The following is a 17241-nucleotide window of genomic DNA, read 5'->3' on the forward strand; positions in this document are numbered from 1 at the left end:
GGGATTAAGCAAATTCACGTTTTTTTTGTATTCCAGGAACATTTATTGTGCCCTTCCTCTGTACTGGGCACAGTCAGTGCTGCAACTTCAATAGTCCCTGATAGAGGAGGAGGGAGGGAGAGTCCACAAGTGAAAGACTGGTGCCCACATCACCAAGAGACAGCCCAGAGGTGGCAACTTAGGTCCCAAAGAGTAGGGCCCCTCCAGTCGGCTCAAAGATTCTGCAGGCTCAGGGCAGCCAGGGCAGTGGGTGCCGGAAGCTTCCGCTAGAAACTGTTCCCCTGCCTTCCGCCCCCAGCCCCCACCGAAGTCCTCTGTAAGGAAGGGGAGAGGGAGCCAGGCTGGGAGAAGGAAGAGGAGGCATGAGAGGGCGTTAGCCTGGCCACAGGACGCCCGGTGCTCCGCGCTCCGCGCCCCGCTGGCGGCGAAGCCGGGACTTGCGGGCGCCTGGACCGGGTTTCAGTTCTGGCCTCTGCTGCCCTGGGACCTGAGGATCACTCTCCCCATTCAAAAAACTTTTGGCATCCTTCCCAAAATTAATGAAAACGTAGAGACTCCTTTTAGCCTTTCTTTCCCTTCCCACGGGCTCTTAGATTATGAGACAGGAGCTGTTTTATTTAACCTTGATTTTAATTTTTAAATGTGAGACATATTCAATGAAATTTAGAAATATTTGAAAAGCAAAACGAGGGTTTTAAAAAGTGTTTCGTTATAGAAACTCAACATTAAGCAGAATGCTGCTGCTGCTAAGTCGCTTCAGTCGTGTCTGACTCTGTGTGACCCCATAGACGGCAGCCCACCAGGCTTCTCTGTCCCTGGGATTCTCTAGGCAAAAATGCTGAAGTGGGTTGCCATTTCCTTCTCCATTAAGTAGAATAGATAAAAGAATTAAGACTCAGAAATCTAGATTCGAGACCTATTTCAGAGAGCACTGGCTTTGCCACCTTCAACAAGGGTCTTAACCGCTCTGGGTCTCTGAGTTCCGTTTGTTCGAGGACGCGAATCTCTCTCCCTCTAGAACGGCGGTGCTGTTGTTTCCTCGAAGGAAAAAAAAAAAAGGAATTCGAAAGTGTTCTGTAATCTGGAAATGACTCTAAAATATGGTAGGGTGTGCCAAAAACTCTAGTCCTCAGGGCCGGAAGCCGGAGGAAGCGTTTGCGGTCTGTGAGGGAGAGCATGGCTTCGCCTTGCAACACCGGGTAGTATTTTTACAAGTTTGACAATTAAGAAGCGGAGCTGCCTTCTCCCCGCACGTCTGCCGGCCTCGAGGCTGGTGATTACTTTCCGGGGTGCAGAGCACTGCACCCGCAGGAAGGGGGCGGGGGTCTCTAAGCTCCCCTCCCACCAAGGATTCCCAGTGCCAAGGCCCAGGGCTCAGGAGGGAAAGAAGGTCTACTAGCTTAATTCGTTCTGCATTTTTCCGTCCATGGGGATCGGCCCTGCTCCGCACCCTGGTCCTCGGTGCTCCACTCGCGGAGGGTTGCGCTGCGCTCAGTGCGGGCTCCGCAAGTGAGGACCGACTGTCGGAGAGGGAGAAGGGATTGCCCGCAGCGCCAGGCCCGGCGGGGGGAATTGGAGGGCGGCGAGGGGACTGGAGCCGGCAAACGCTTCAGCGCGGGTCCCTTTGCCCGTCTGCCCAGAGTCCGTCTGCACAGATTCGCAGAGTATCGTCCACACCTCGGAGGAACTCGCTACACAGGACGAGGGTGACTTTTCCGGTCCCCGCCCTGGTTCTCTTTGCGGGTTTCTTGATTAGAAGACTTTGGGGGCCCGTTGTTCTTTCAGGCGTCGATGGTTTTTAGGGCTGGCGGCCGCCGAGGCTGATTTCCGCGGGGTCCCCAACGACTGCATCAGCCAGAACCGAGATTGTGGCACCGTCTCGTGCTTAGCTTAAGGCAAGCCCGCTCCGGTCCCACCAGGAAATCGGAGAACCCCACACGGAGAGACCCTCGCTGGTGCCACTGTGAATCCTATCGTCCACTGCTTATTAATTTCTTTTTCAGGGAACTAGAGTTCCGATCCCTTTGTCCTGCCTACAAACCTGTCTCTAAGGTATGGACCGGCTCAAGTCCCAGAGGTCTTAATGGAGCAAGAAAACGCATCTTATTCTTGCGTCCTCGAGAGATTTTTTTTTTTTAAGCGTAAAGCACATCTTAGTAATTCTTATTTCTCTAAAAATCTCACCACTTGACTCTTCAGTAGACCCAGACTCCTAGTAAAAGAGGTCAAAGAATTTCACAGTATTATATTTTCCTTGCAGACTATGGGAAAGAAAAGCGGAAAGAGGACGTGAACGGGGTTGGGCCATATCCCAGGCCAGTTCAGAGCCTTCTCCTTAAAAATAGCCAGGAGTCCGAACCTCCAAGCACAACCGCCCCCCACCCCGGCCCCCCTTCCTAGCGGCCTCCTGAACGTGGGAGAAGCCTGGGAATTTAGCGGCAGCCGATAAACCTCCTCCAGCCCGCGGGCCAGCGAGGCCTTGAAATGCTCTCTGCTCCTGGCAACGGCGAGCCGGCCCCGGCGGCTCCCGCCTCGCCCAAGGGAGGGAGGGGGCGAGCGAAGGAAGGAGGGAGGGAGCGAGGGAAAAAGAAACACCCTAAAAGAGCGGGCGGCTCGCCAACCACCCTCTGGACTGTCCTTGAGCTGGGCCCTTTGGGAAGAAACTTGGGGCGCTGGGCCCAAAGCGAGGGAGGGGGGCACACAGAATACATCGACACAAAATACTCGGTCCCAGTAGCCTTCGTAGAAGCAAGGAATCTTTCATGGACTCCCGGGCTTCAGCACACAGGACGGCCCGGGGGTCGGGGGTTGGGGGGTGGGGTGTGGTAAAGGAGCTCTGTCGCAGGCCTTGCCTGGAGCGGCCCCCTAGTGAATCCCGGCTGCCTCGAAAGGAAGCTCTTAGAAAAAGCAGGCTCTTCCATCCGGGTCTCACAACAGCCACATACAGCAGGGACTAAGTGACCTCTCCGTTGCACGGGAGACTGGGGGTGCGGGGAGTGGGGCGAGGGTCGCCGCTGGTTACCCGGCTAATGCGACCCGCAGCACGCGCTCTGGCGCTGCGGCCGACCCGGCACTGTGGAGGTAGCCTGCGTGGGAGCGGCCATGTCCTTGGCTTTGGGGAGGACTCCCAGATGGCCGCTCCACCAGATGCTAAGCTCCAAGGTCCAGTCTCCAGGTTCATCCCTTTTCGCCCTCTGGGGGTCGCGCGCGCGGGAGGCAGCTCTGAGACTTGGGGCATCGCTGGAGCCACAAATTTCCAGGGAGAAGAGAGATGCCGACGTAGCTTCCTGCTCGTCTGGGCTCAGCCTTTCAAGTCCTGAGGAAGCCCTCCTAGGCCCCTGACGCAGGCCTTTTCCTTGGTGGCTTTCTCGCTCACTCCAGTGGGAAGGAGGACCCGTTTCAAAGAGCGCAGGGGCCGTGTACCCTTCCCGGCTGCATCTGAAAGTGCGCTGGTCGGAGTGTCCCGGCGAAATCGCCTTTCCCCAGGTCCAGCCTCGGGGATCCCCAGGACACCTCCCCGCCTTGAGTTCCCAGGCCTGGGATATGCAGCGCCGAACTCTGCAAGGCGCTGGCGAGGAGTTGGGGGAAGCTGGAGAAAGGACCGACCCCCTAGCACGCCACCCTCAGCTTCCAGGGCGCGAAGGGACCCGGCGGGCAGCAGCCCAGGGAGCCGCGTCGGTCCGTCCAGCCAGCGCGCAGCCCTTCCGCCCCTCTGCTGGGCACCTCAGTTTTCTCTCTTTCGCCTGAGCCCCTCTAGATCTCCGCACCTTTCGCTCAGGGAAGAGACTTCCCCGCGCAGCCGCGCTCAGTCCTTCCTCCGGGATTTTCCTGAGAATCCCCACGAGCTGGCCACGAGCCCTTTGGGGGTTTCCTTCCAGCCAGCCCCGAATCCTAGCCTGGTTCTCAGCGCCCGGATCGCCCTTGCGCAGGCCGGGAATCCAAGACCGATTATCGACTGCGGAAGCGGGTCTCGCCTTGTACCCTTACTTCGGAGGCGCACAGGTTTCTTGCAGGGAGGTATCCTGGCCCCCTCCCGACCCCTCCAATCTGGCTTGAGAAACCTGCGCTAGGGATAGAAACGCGACCTTTGGCGGGTGGGGGGGGTGTTTAACCGAAAGCTTGAGAGCCACCGGCCGGCTGTTATCTGGAGCTGAAGGCTGCGGTAATCGATGGGTTATTTTTACGCGGTAATAGGGCCCTGTGATTGCTCTATTAACCTTTAGACCTGTCTGAGGGACTCTCCGGCTCACAGCCCCGCTGCGCTGGGGCCTCTAGGCACTGACGCCGACTCAAACTCAGGCCTGCCACCCTTCTCGTCCCGGCTCGGGGCGGGGTGCTAAGCCCCTGGAAGCGTCCTCTCGTCGGAGAAGCCCCGCTGGATTGCCGAGCTCCCCGAGCCCCTCCTAAGTCTCTTAGATTAGTGCGGCGGCGCCGCAGACTGCAGAGAAAACGGAAAGATCTGAAGGCAGGAGGCCGCAGGGGCTGGGAGCTTCGCCATGAAAGCGTGGACTTTTTGCATAAATACAAAACTGTAGGCAAGAGCCTCACGGACTCCCTGGGCTACTGCGAAGGTGAAAGGGAGGGCGGGTTAGGTCTCCGCGCTCTGATTGAGGAGGACCATCCAAGTTTGGTGTCTCTTCCACCTACCCGGGATCTTGGACTACGAGGATCCCTACTACCCACTATCACCCGGAGCCTTGCAGCCAGCTGGGGCACTCCCCGGCGACCTAGTGCCCCACACCCGAGCCGGGGTCGCTCCCAAGAGGTCACCTTCCCCATATCAGCCCCGCCCCTCGCCCACCGCGTCCCTAGCCTCGGCTGGAACCCGACCACCAGGAGGCGTGGGGAGGAAGGACGAGGTGGAAGGTGGGGGAGGTCTCATTAATAAAGCTGACCCAGGGCAAACCCGCAAAACCAAATCGACCTCAGGCAGGGCGGTGGGGTGAAGCCCCGCGCCCCGGCGGAAGCACTCTGGCGTTTCCCGAGGAGCTCCCAGCTCCTGGACTTTGCCTGCTGGGGGAGTTTTTTGAACAGCCCCGCAGCCCGGCGCCGGGTGGCTGTGCAGCCGCCTCGGCGCACCCCCCGCCCCCTTCCCTTGCACGTGACTCCCGCGGGCCAGTCAACGCCGGCGAGCGGGAGCGCAGGGGCCAGGGGCTCCGCGCCGCGAGCCGGGGGACTCCGCGGCGGCCGGCAGGGAGGCTGCGGGAGCTCTGCTGCCGCCCGAGCTGCCGCGGCGCCCGGGGGAGCGCGCGCTGGCCTCCAGGAAGCTCGAGCCCGGGCAGGTACGGCTTTTCCCATCCCTCTCCCGGCTCTTTCTCCCTAGTCGCGGAACCCCGATCTCCTCCGCGCGGGCTTGCCTGGGAGTAGAGAGAGGTAACTAGCGGGTGGAAAGGAGACGTCGATCATCCCCGGTCCCTAACCTTGCCCAGAGCCGGCTCTCCTTTGGTTTAGCAGTTTCTTTAAAACTAAGCGAGATTTAGGGGGAAAGTGGAGAGGGATCATCTAAGGGCTTCTGGATTCTTTCTGTGTGAACTTGGACGTTTTTAATCCCCGCCCCTCGTGCGGATTTCCCAGCCCTCGTCTGCACCTCGCAGGACTGGGCCTTGGTGGCGATGATGGCCGTGAGAAATCACCCTGACCAACTGACCCGGGACCGGCCGCCCGGCGGCTCGAACACGGAGAGACTCAGACGGAGGACTGTCGCCCATGGGCGACAGAGTGGCGGTGGGAGGCGGCGCAGCTGGGCCTCGGGGCCCCGGGGAGGCGCTCAGAAGTCGGGAATGGCTGCTGAGCGCCCGCTCTTTTTACGCCTCCTAGTCTTCCTATCCGGGGTCCAGGGAACTAAACGCCCCTCACGAAGCTAGCAACCCCACCCACCCACAGCCCTTCTGGATGCGATTAGCTGGGGTGGGGTGGGGGGTGGGGTGGGGAAGGGCGGGAACCCGGCGGAGAGCAGTGATGTCCCTCAACTGGCCAGGGCTAGCCACCCCGTCCACGAAATTCTGTCGCTTTACTTAGGGCTGGGGGGTCACCTAGGGGGGCAGAGGATGCCCAGGTGGTGAGCTGCCCCCAGGCTGAGAGAACGAGGGGCCTTGGGGTTGGTCGCAGAGGGTGGGGAGGGACCCAGGGCTGGTGGGAGTCCGGGCCAGCGCTGCCGGGAAGGTTGGGGAAGCGCCTCGGGGAAGTATTTCCTGTGTTTCTCATAAAAGGAACTGCAGCCTAGAGCAGGTTAGAGGCTTTAAAAGAGAGAAAGTTTTTATTGGAGTGACGGGTTTATTGGAGTGACGGGGTGATTCCCACCCACCCACCCCCACTTCTGGATCTCCACGTCCCCCTCAGGTTCATTATTGCCGGCTAGTGTGTGCGATCGGGTGTGACAGTTTTCTAGGCAGCAGGCCGCGGGGTGAAGGCGCCAGCAGAACCGAAGGAGCAACAGTGACTGTAGATGGACGGGAACGTTAGGGCACTCTCCATCCTCCCCGCTGGCAGGAATTTATCAGAAAAGGGCTGTGCGCTAACTCAGTAAGGAAAAAAAGCATTCCTGTCCGGCCTGTGAATCGGGGGTGAACTGGGATGAGTGATCAGGAGGAGAGGGACAACTGGGCACAAGCCTCAATCTCCAGAGGCCAGACCTTTTCTGCCATTCTCAGGAGTTCTGTCTGTATCCTCTCCGGGTGGCCTGCATCGGAGTCTCAATTACAGAAACAAGCAACTTTCTTTTAAAGGGAGTAGTTAATTTCTTGTCTTAACAGAAAGGTCTAGGGTGGTATTTTCTCCACCTTCTATTGTTCAGTAATCCAACTCTTAGGTAATGTATCAGCCATTTTAAAAAGGCAGAGAATGCAGTAAAGACAAATGTTGGATTTATGGCATTTTCAGCGTTTACATTTTAAAGCTTGTTAAGTTAGCATCTGTATGTATATTGGAAGTTGGATTACAAAATTATAAATCTTCCTTTCCTGCAGCTATGTGAGAAAAGAAATGTATAATGTTTGTTTTAGAACTGAGGGGGTATTCCAGAAAATTCAATGAAATAGATCAACTATTGGATTTTAAAATTAAATACTGAATATTTTATTAAGGTAAACCTGTGTAATTTACTTATTGAAGCCTAGGTATTCCTTTAGGTACTAATTTTTTAAATTCATTTTTGAAGGGGAAAGTTGATTATCTCAGGTCAAATTTTTTAATATCCATCCTCTAACTAAACTTCTTACTGTAAGGAAATGTTCACCAAACCAATAATTTATCAGAGTTTTGAAAGCAAATAATAAACCATTTAAGAGTTAACATATGAGTATATAATATAGTGCTATCCCATTATTACTAGTGATGTAAAAGTGATGAAAAGCATTATATTAGAAATTCCATTTCCAAAACTTTTTACTAGAATAAAGATGACCATTTATTATAGTACATACTACATCGGAAGCACTTTCTTTATCTGTAATAGTAATAATAGCCGAGTATATAGAATTTATAATCCTCACAGTGACCCTACAAGGTAATTACCTTTACTATTTGAATTTTTGCAAATGAAGAAACTGAAGCACCGGGGTTAAGTAATGTGTCTACAGTCATTCATTTAGTAAGTGGCAGAGCCTGGATTTAGTACATAATTCAGTTAATAACTCTATAAGTTTGCTATTGCAATAAAAAAAAAAACACATTGTTAAGAGTAGCTGCGTTTTCTTAAGGAGAAAAGTGGGCATGGACCGGACAAACTTAAACTCTGGAGTCCTTCAGATCTTGTCCCCCACCCCCTTTTAATTGTACTTTGATCTTAGAGGAGTTTTAAAACTTTTGGATGCTTCAGTTCTGCCTTTTGTAAAATGAGGAGAGAAACTTCTACTTAGTGGAATTGTGAAGAAAATGACCTGGAACCAAGCAGGTGCTTCAGAACGTAGCACGCTTAGTTTTTATCAGAAAAATTGCCTGGTGAAATCAAACACAGGATGCAAGGAAATAATCAAGTCCTACAAACTGTTTCTGTCCCCCAAGCAGTCTCATTGGCGTTCTGATTCCATACGTGAGTGGACCTGTGATTCCATATGAAAAACCCACTCAATGAATTGGAGATCCAGTGAGTTCTGTAGTTCTGTAAAGTGATTGTACATTTCTCTTACTTTTCTCATCTTAATATCCAGTCTGCAAAATCTCCAAAATAAAACTATTTGTAAGAAACGTGTATCTTGTCTAATTTGATGTCCACATTGTATAGTTGTATAGATAAGAGTTCACAAACCTTTTCACTGAGATTTACCAGACGCTGTGTTCATTTATAAATATTTAGAATCTGCCTCTAGTTTAAAAGCAAAAAAAAAAAAAAAAACCAAACAAACAAAAAAGATTGCAAACAAAAGTTTCTTAGGTTGCTGGGTTTTTTTATTTTATAAAGTTTGTGTCTTCCCTGCGCAATCTAAAGTTCTTTCACAGTCAGGATCAGTTGGGGGTAGGTGGGGGGAGAAAGGAGTTGGGGAGAGATTTCTTAGATTTCTAGGCTCTTCGTGGAAGCCGGAAACCCTTGGTCTTTTAAAATACTGTGACAAGAATATGCTAGAAATAAGGTAAAATTAAAGTCCTTCCTGACAAGCAATGCAAAAAAGAAAAACCCTGATCGCGATCACAACCAGTAATTTACACGTCCAATAACCGGAGAGCCCTACGCCTCTAAGGCGCCCCTCCCTGAGGCTTCCTTGCAGCAGTCAGGCCCCACGGGCCTCTGCAGTCAGCTTTCCGAGGAGCTGGGCCCCTGAGAGTGGCGATTCTGTTTGTCGGGCGAGAGAAGCATCCAGGCTTAGGGGAAATGGGCCCTGAAAGCACTGGATGAACTTGTTTCCCTCTGTCGTTCCCTGTTTAGACGCGGCTGCATCTCGGAGGAAGGGAGCCGGCCCGGCCCTCAGCCTTGGAGCCAGCCTACCGCACCCTGTGCCCAGCCGGGGTGTTCTGACGAGCGGCCGTCACCCTGCCGGAGCTCCGCGCCCGGGCGCCATCCCGCGCCTTCGGATCCTCTAGGACCTTTCAGAGTGGGCTCGCCCCCCACCCCTCAACTCCACCACCTCGGGGAACAGCCACAAATTCAATTTGGGATTTTCCTGAGTAAACCAGAACCTCAGAGTCTTTTTGCTCAACGCTGGATTTAATATGCATATATTTTTGAAGGATTTGTTTTGTTTTTTTTTTGACCTTTGATTTTTGATCTTCGGGTTTTTTGACAGCCCCTCCCCTGTACGTTATTCGTTTTTTTGTTTGTTTGTTTTTTATTTGTGTGTTACTGTTTTCTCTCTCCGCATTGCTCCTCGGCCCGAGGACTCGGACGCTGCGAGCGCGCGGGGGGCGATGTACCAGAGCCTGGCCATGGCCGCCAACCACGGCCCCCCTCCCGGGCCCTACGAGGCGGGCGGCCCGGGCGCCTTCATGCACGGGGCGGGCGCCGCGTCCTCGCCGGTCTACGTGCCCACGCCGCGGGTGCCCTCCTCGGTGCTCGGCCTGTCCTACCTCCAGGGCGGAGGCGGGGGCGCGGCCTCCGGGGCCGCCTCGGGCGGCAGCTCGGGAGCCGCGCCGTCGGGCGCGGGGCCCGGGACGCAGCAGGGCAGCCCAGGCTGGAGCCAGGCGGGAGCCGAGGGCGCCGCCTACACCCCGCCGCCCGTGTCGCCGCGCTTCTCCTTCCCGGGCACCACCGGGTCCCTGGCTGCCGCCGCCGCCGCCGCCGCGGCCCGGGAAGCCGCGGCCTACAGCAGTGGCGGCGGGGCTGCCGGCGCGGGCCTGGCGGGCCGCGAGCAGTACGGGCGAGCCGGCTTCGCGGGCTCCTACTCCAGCCCCTACCCCGCCTACATGGCCGACGTGGGCGCGTCCTGGGCCGCGGCCGCCGCCGCCTCCGCCGGACCCTTCGACAGCCCGGTCCTGCACAGCCTGCCCGGCCGAGCCAACCCCGCCGCGCGACACCCCAATCTCGGTGAGTGCTGCATGCCGCGCGAGTACCGGGGCCGGAACAGAGGCAGCCCCGAGCCCTGTTTGGGGCATTTAATTTTTCACAGATATGTGGGGGTGGGGGCAGAAGATCGAAGGGATGCGTGAGTTTCCAAGGAAAGCACACCGGGAGGCCGAACCGGGCGGCCAGGGCGATGGTGGCGGCGAAGGTCACAGCTCCAAGGAGCCCAGATTCTGTTCAGTGAGATCGGGCCTGCCCTCTACATCCTCCTCTGAGCCGGAGAGACGACTGCAGGGTGGCGGGGGCTGAGGGAGCCCTCCGCGCGGCCCCAGGCGTGGGATGTGTCTGGGCCGCCGTGCACCCAGGCAGCGCCCATTTTTGGGTGACTGAGGAGGCCCCTGGTGTACAGCGCCGAGACCCCCGGCTTTCTGCTCCCACCTCCTCTCAGCCCTCCGCAGGAAACTCATTCCATGGCTTGGGCCCAACGTCTTCTGGCCCCCATTTGGCGGCTCAGTTGGAGGATCCCTCTGGGCGGCAGATTTTCCTGTTGGGTATTTCACACCGGGAACAAATGAGGGACCCTAGCAATGGAGAGGGCGTCCCTGGTGGCCTGCAATGAGGAAGACCTGGGTTCGATCCCTGGGTTGGGAAGATGCCCTGGAGTAGGGCATGGCAAGCCACTCCAGTATTCTTGCCTGGAGAATCCCCATGGACAGAGGAGCCTGGCGGGCTACAGTCCATGGGGTCGCAAAGAGTCAGACAGGACTGAGCGCCTAAGCACAGCAATGGAGATGGATTGAATTGGGTCAGTGCCCGGGGTGTGTCTCTGGGACATATCAGGGCCAGAGTGTATTGTGACCTTGGGCTGCTCGGCCAGACCGAGGTGCCCAGGGCTGCGTTAGAAGCGCTCCCCAGGTGGGTATCCTGGCACACAGGAAGCTGGGCATAGGAAGTCCTGGCACACAGGTGCTTCTTTATGATGCCCACCTGTGGAGGCTGTGCCGAAGATCCACGTTTCAGCCTCCTGCTGTCCCCGGCACTGGGGTTAGAAGTTATAATTGTAACGGGCACAATGTTATAGTTCCTTTGAATGTCAGACCTGAGAAGGACAGCATGCGTGTACCCCTTGGCCTGATTTACAGATGAATGAAATGAAGTCCCAGGAAGGGCTTCCGTGCTGAGAGGAAAAGGAAGTGGCACCACTAATTCAGAATCCTAAAGTCCTTTGGTGCTGTGGAATTTCAGGAAGGGACAGAATCGGGTTTGGATGGAAGTGGCTTTAGAGGGGGAGGGGGAGCCCAGACTTGAGAAATAAAGTTAACATTTATTGACTGCCTACTAAGTGCTAAATCCTTCCGCATTTGTTCTCACTTTGAAGAGAAAAGCTTTGTCCCTCCCAGGTTTCCAGTCTTGGGCTGGCTCCATGAAGGATCCAGGCTTTGAAGGTTTTTACATTATTCTCTGACCCTGGGTGGCCTAGGAAGGTCCTTAGGGGTGTCGGACCAAATACACATCTTAGGTAAACTGATTAACCGTGGATGTGGCGCCCAGTTTCCCCCTCCCCCTCATGGGGGAGCCAGACGCACCCCTCCCATCCCCAGGGAGGAGGACCCCCCCCCTCCCCCAGGATGCTGGCCCCTGGGAAGACCTTGAGAGATAGCCGGTCAGCATCTCCATACAATGGCAGTTGGAGGTGGGCTTACTGGGGGTGGGCCCCTGAGGACTCCCATTCTTGGAACTCTCCTGAGTTCTCTCTAGAACTCACTCTAGAACTTCCATTTTAAAATAGGAATGGTTCACGTAGTTTTACTTCTTTTAATTTGGGAGTGGGTTGGAGAGATTGCTTCCTAAACTCCTGTGATCCTGGACTGAGAATTTGGTGTTAGAGGAAGAAAGAGAAATCTGAAATCCAAAGATGGGGGATCCTTTGTGGTCATGAGAGTTACAGCCGCAGCAATGTTAAAAAAAAAAAAAAAAAAAAGTACCGTTTGAGAAGTGCACTCAGTGAGTATTAAGATTAGAAAATGTGACCCCCGCCAGGCAGGAGGGTATTGGAGTCAGTAAAGTGTCCCACGTTCCAGTGCCAGCAAGCTGACCTTTAGGGACGGCATCCTTGCTGAGAAGCCTGGTGTTGCTGAGAAGCCTGGTGCTCTGTGCTGTGTCCTGCTAGTTCAGCAAGTCCCACCTGAAGACAGCCGTTGGGTCTGGCCAAGCAGTTGGAGTTTCTCTTCTGGGCACAGCCAAGTGTTTTAAGTGGTCAAGTTACAAAAGGTTCCATGTTATCTGTGTGAGGGGAGGAGGCATGTTGAATTTGTTGGCATTCACATCTCCAGTGTGTTCTCCAGTGGCACTTATATCAAAGCCAGTTAAAAGCAGCATATGTACATGTATTTTTATATGTTCCTTCCATCACATGAGCCTTCTTGTAAATGCCTCATAGCTTTATCAAGGACCATCACTGGCATGTTAACTGATGCTGAGTGGTAGAAGGATGAAGATTGATTCTATATTTTTTGAGAGCTTGCTTGTGTGGAATGAGCACCAGGTCCTAGGACCCAATGAAGGGCTTCCCTGATAGCCTGGCAGTAAAGAACATGTCTGTCAGTGAAGGAGACACAGGTTCAGTCCCTGGGTGGAAAAGATCCCCTGGAGAAGGGAATAGCAACCCACTGCAGTATTCTTGCCTGGGGAATCCAACGGACAGAGGAGCTTGGTGGGCTACAGTCTGTGGGGTCACAGAGTCAGACAACAAAATGATAACCGCAACACCTAGGACCCAATACAGTGTTGGGTGTGACAAAGGCAAACCTAGATTCAAGTCCAGGTGCCTCTGTGACCTTGGGCAAGGTACTTACCTCTCTAAGTCTCCTCTCTTTTTCTGTAAAATGAGATGATGGTAGCTACTTTTAATGTTGTCTTAAAGTAGAAAAATACTGTAATGTTTGTGAAGTACTTGGCTTTGGCATCTCAGAAATGATGGCTATTTTATTAAACAGTCACTCGCTATCATGCAGAGTGACCAGTTCTGATTTTCTCAAGACTGGGTTTTTTTTGTTTGTTTGTTTGTTTTGGGATTGGGAATGTTTCATGCTAAACCTAGGAGAGGCCCCAACAAGTGGGGATGGTTGATCACTCTAAAGACACATGAAGGCCAGTGAGTGACTCAGCAGGGAGCTATGGCCATGAACTGATAGCAGAGGAGAGATGACAGAGGTGTGCCTCCCTTCTGTCTAGGAACCTGGAAGTCTTCACCAGAGTGGTACTGTCTGCACTTGGCATTGAAGGGTAAATAGAACTTTACCAGAAGTGCCTGCAATTTGAAAAAAGATTAAGAAAACATATGCCCTCATTTACAAGTCACATAGCCTGGTACCATGAAATAATACAACCCAGTTTGGTTTTTGTTTAAGTAATATATTTATCACTATAGGTAAAACCACACAGACTAACTCACCCTTCACTCAGAAGCTGTTTTTAATTTCAGTGAGAAGAAAGAAGCAAATACTTCTATTTTCTATGAAGTATTAAGCGTTAATATTAACAATAGTTCACATCTTGCCAGAATTCTTTTTTTGGTTATTGGAATAAGGGAAAACCCAAAGTAATAAAAGCAAACAAGGGCCTTTGTAGAGCTCTGGACCTAAGGGGGAAGGAATTACTCTGCCTTGACTGCAATGTATATAGACTTTAATTCATTCCAGGTTCAATATGTGCGTGACACACCATTGAATTCATGAATTAGGCTGCACTAATGGAATTATGTGACCTTACTGAGGCCAGGTACAGAGTGTCACTCATGTTTAAGTGCCTGGTAGAGGCTGGGCACTTAGCAAATATTTCAGTGGAGATCCAAGAGGGAGTTGCCACAATCCTCTGCCCAGGTCAAACCACACACTTGGGGTGCTAGAGGCAACTGGAGGGCCATGGGGAGGAGTAAGTGAGGTGGGAGAAGGTTCTGGAAGCCTTGGGAAACCACTGGAACAGTTTCGGGTGGAGAAGTCACAGGATGGGTAAGAGAAGGTGAGAGAGAGAGAGAGAGAGTGACTGTGTACAGGTAGCTAAAATGCAACAGCCTATGCCTTTACGAATTTCTCTGGTGGCCCAGTGGTTCAGACTCTGAGCTCCCACTGCAGAGGGCATAGGTTTGATCCCTGGTCAGGGAATAAGATCCCACATGCCACACAACATGGCCAAGAGGTTTAAAACGAAAAATCTGTGGCCTTTTAACGTGTTGCTCTATGTGAGCAGATACTAGGCTTGAGAAGAACACTGTCACACCTGGGATTGTAGCTGTTGAAATGGAATGTGGGCACTGAAAGTTCTTAAGGATACACTGTGTGACCATCTGCCAGGGGGCTGTGTTCAAGGGCTCAGGTCCACGTAGGTGTGCGTGTGAGTTAGCTGTGCAGGGTGATAGAGCTGTCTCCTTGTAGAGACCCAGTCACAGCTGTTAGGTAGGCACATCCGTTTGTCAGAACTCGTGGACAGGTACTGATAGAATGGGAGCATTGAGAAGTCTCTGGTGGTCTAGCGGTTAGGACGCCACACTTTCACTGCCAGAGTGTGGCTTCAGTCCCTGGTTGGGGAACTGAGATCCTGCAAGCTGTGAGACCTTGAATACAAAATTAAATAAAATGGGAGTATATAAAATAAACAAAATTGCCAAAAATAAATAAAATGGGAGCATTTTATTGTGTGTACATTAGACCACAATAAAGTTGATTTTTGTGCCAATTAATGCTTGTAAATACTTAAGGCTGAAAAGGAAACAGGAAATTATATGTGAATATATCTTAAAGAAAATAACATTGTGATAGATGTTACTGGAAAGCTATGGAAATATATTTTATGATGGAATAATAATTCTTTTGTGTAATAGAAAAACAAGTGATTATATTTTTAAAGGATCTCAATAATTTAGAATCATTTTAAGGGTTGATTAAGAAAACATAACACAACAAAATGCATGTATAACAGTGTTAGTGGGAGGTTTCTTTGAAAGCTTTGTCTTATTCACTGTATTCTAAGAGTTTATTTATGGTGTATTGGTGAGTTCTACAAACCTATACCATAAACAAACTCTCAGAATCTTTTGGTAACTGCTTATCAACAAAGCCCGTTGCTTTCTGAGCCAGTTCATTTATGTAGGTAACTTTGTGAGATAGACTCGTGAGTAGCTTGTTTGGCTAGAGAATGATTCGTCAGTCTTTGAGAAACCAAAGTTGTTTAACTTTCCGGTTACCACCCCGAGCAGGTCAGTCAGAGCTGGGGCTGGACTCTGGTGCTGGCTTGAGAACCAATTAAATGGGGAAGGTGTGTGGGGGGAGCCAGGGGTGTGTCACTGCGTCTGGTAAGATTTGTCACCTGCCCAATTGTGTCCCATTGAAAGGTCAAGCCACATTTGCTAGGTACTTTCTGAGCACTCAGGTAGAATGATGCACGGGAGACGGTTTTAGATAACACTTTCTTTGGTATCCCTCCCTACTTTTTTTTTTACCCTAAATGAGCTAAGAAAACAAACATACTCTGAGGTCGGGAAACAGGAACTCTGATACCTGTGGATGGAAGTGAAAATTGGTACAACCTTTATGGAGAGCCCTTTGTGATGTCTGACAAATTACAAAACTGATACCCTTGACCTGGAAATTTAACTTCTAGGAATTGATTCTGCAAATATAAGGGCATATGTTAGTTGCAGCAGCGTTTGTCATTGGTAATAGTTATTCCAAGCAAAATTGGAAATAATCTAAATGCGCATTATTAGGGGACTGTTTGCCTATATATGGTGCATACAAATAATAGGATATCTTGTCAGCGTAAAAAATTAGGAAGTTAAAAAAAATTAACACTGTTTAGAAAAAAAAAAAAAGAACTGATATTCTTTGAATATGCAAAAAGCTCTCCAGAAAAAGTTAGAAAGTTCATTATGCAACGAACTTAGAATAATCTTGGAATCCTCTCTGAGATATTTATAAGTGCAGGATGTGTGTGTATTTGTATTTTTTTAAAAAAAAAGGACAAGAAAAGATTATGTACATTTGAAAATATTTAATTTCTCTGTGAAACTATTCACAAGGAATTTGTAACAATGCTTGCCCATTGGGATGGAGGGGTTGAGGGGAAAGGGACTTTCACCATATATGCTTTGGAACATTTTGAGTTTTTAACCATCTTAACCATTTTTCATTGTCATTTTTGTGCTTCTTTATTAACCCATTAAATAGCAAGAAATATATTTACATCCAGGGAGGTTAAAGTGAACGTTTATTTGTTTTGGTTTTTACCATTTTGTTGTTGTTCAGTGGCTAAGTCACGTCAATTTTCAACACCATGGGCTGACTGCAGCACGCCAGGCTCCTCTGTCCTCCCCTGTCTCCCAAAGTCTGCTCAAATTCATGCGCATTGAGTCAGTGGTGCTACCTAACCATCTCATCCTCTGTCGTCCCCTTCTCCTCATGCCCTCAGTCTTTCCCAGCATCAGGGTCTTTTCCAATGAGTCAGCTCCTCACATCAGGTGGCCAAAGTATTGGAGCTTCAGCTTCAGCAACAGTCCTTCCAGTGAATATTCAGAGTTGATTTTCTTTACCATCTGAACCATTTTTAAGTGTACAGTTCATCAGTGTTGTTGTGTGTGAATGCTCAGTCATGTCCAACTCTTTGTGACCCCAGGGACTTCAACCCACCAGGCTCCTCTGTCCATGGAAGTTCCCAGGCAAGAATACTGGAGTGAATTGCCATTTCTTCCTCCAGGGAATCTTTGGAACCCCGGGGTTGAACCGCCATCTCCTACAGTGACGGGCAGATTCTTTACCACTGAGCCACCTGGAAAGCCTAAGTTGTTTTTAGATTGTTGTAAAACAGATTTTCAGATTTTTTTTTGTCTTGCAAAACTGAAACTCTATATCCATTAAACAGCAACTCCAAATTTCACCTTCCTACCAGCCCTTGGTAACTGCCTTTCTGTCTCCATGAGTTTGACTACTTTAGATCCCTCATGTAAGTGGAAATCAAACAGTATTCATCTTGGTGTGACTGGCTAATTTCACTTATGGTCTTCCCTGGTGGCTCAGTGGTAAAGAATCTGCCTGTAATGCAGGAGATGCGGGTTCGATCCCTGGAGAAGGGAATGGCTACCCACTCCAGTATTCTTGCCTGGAAAATCCCATGGCAGGTTACAGAATCCATGGGATCACAGAGTTGAACCCTGAGTAACTAACAACAGCAACAAACGGAATGTCCTCCAGTTTCACCCATGTTGTAGCCTGTGAAATAATTTCCTTTCTTTTTAATGCTGAGCAACATTCCAGTGT

The 17241-nt window shown here is 51.3% G+C and overlaps 1 protein-coding gene across 3 annotated transcripts in view; it reads left to right on the top strand.

The window, feature by feature from the left end:
* The window catches only part of GATA4 (GATA binding protein 4), a 78339-nt gene that overhangs the window by 21640 nt on the left and 39458 nt on the right, over positions 1–17241 (top strand). Inside the window, exons 1-2 of one of the 3 annotated variants that reach the window (XM_043487242.1) lie at positions 4846–5282; positions 8861–9955. In XM_043487242.1, the coding sequence (XP_043343177.1) occupies positions 9340–9955 (616 nt within the window). In that variant the 5' untranslated portion in view covers positions 4846–5282; positions 8861–9339. Of the gene's footprint in view, positions 1–4845; positions 5283–8860; positions 9956–17241 lie in introns of those variants that run through there. The other 2 variants (XM_043487244.1, XM_043487243.1) reach the window with 2 other exon arrangements.

This window comes from Cervus canadensis, chromosome 14, assembly GCF_019320065.1.
Source record: "Cervus canadensis isolate Bull #8, Minnesota chromosome 14, ASM1932006v1, whole genome shotgun sequence".
NCBI classification, from domain to species: Eukaryota; Metazoa; Chordata; class Mammalia; order Artiodactyla; family Cervidae; genus Cervus; species Cervus canadensis.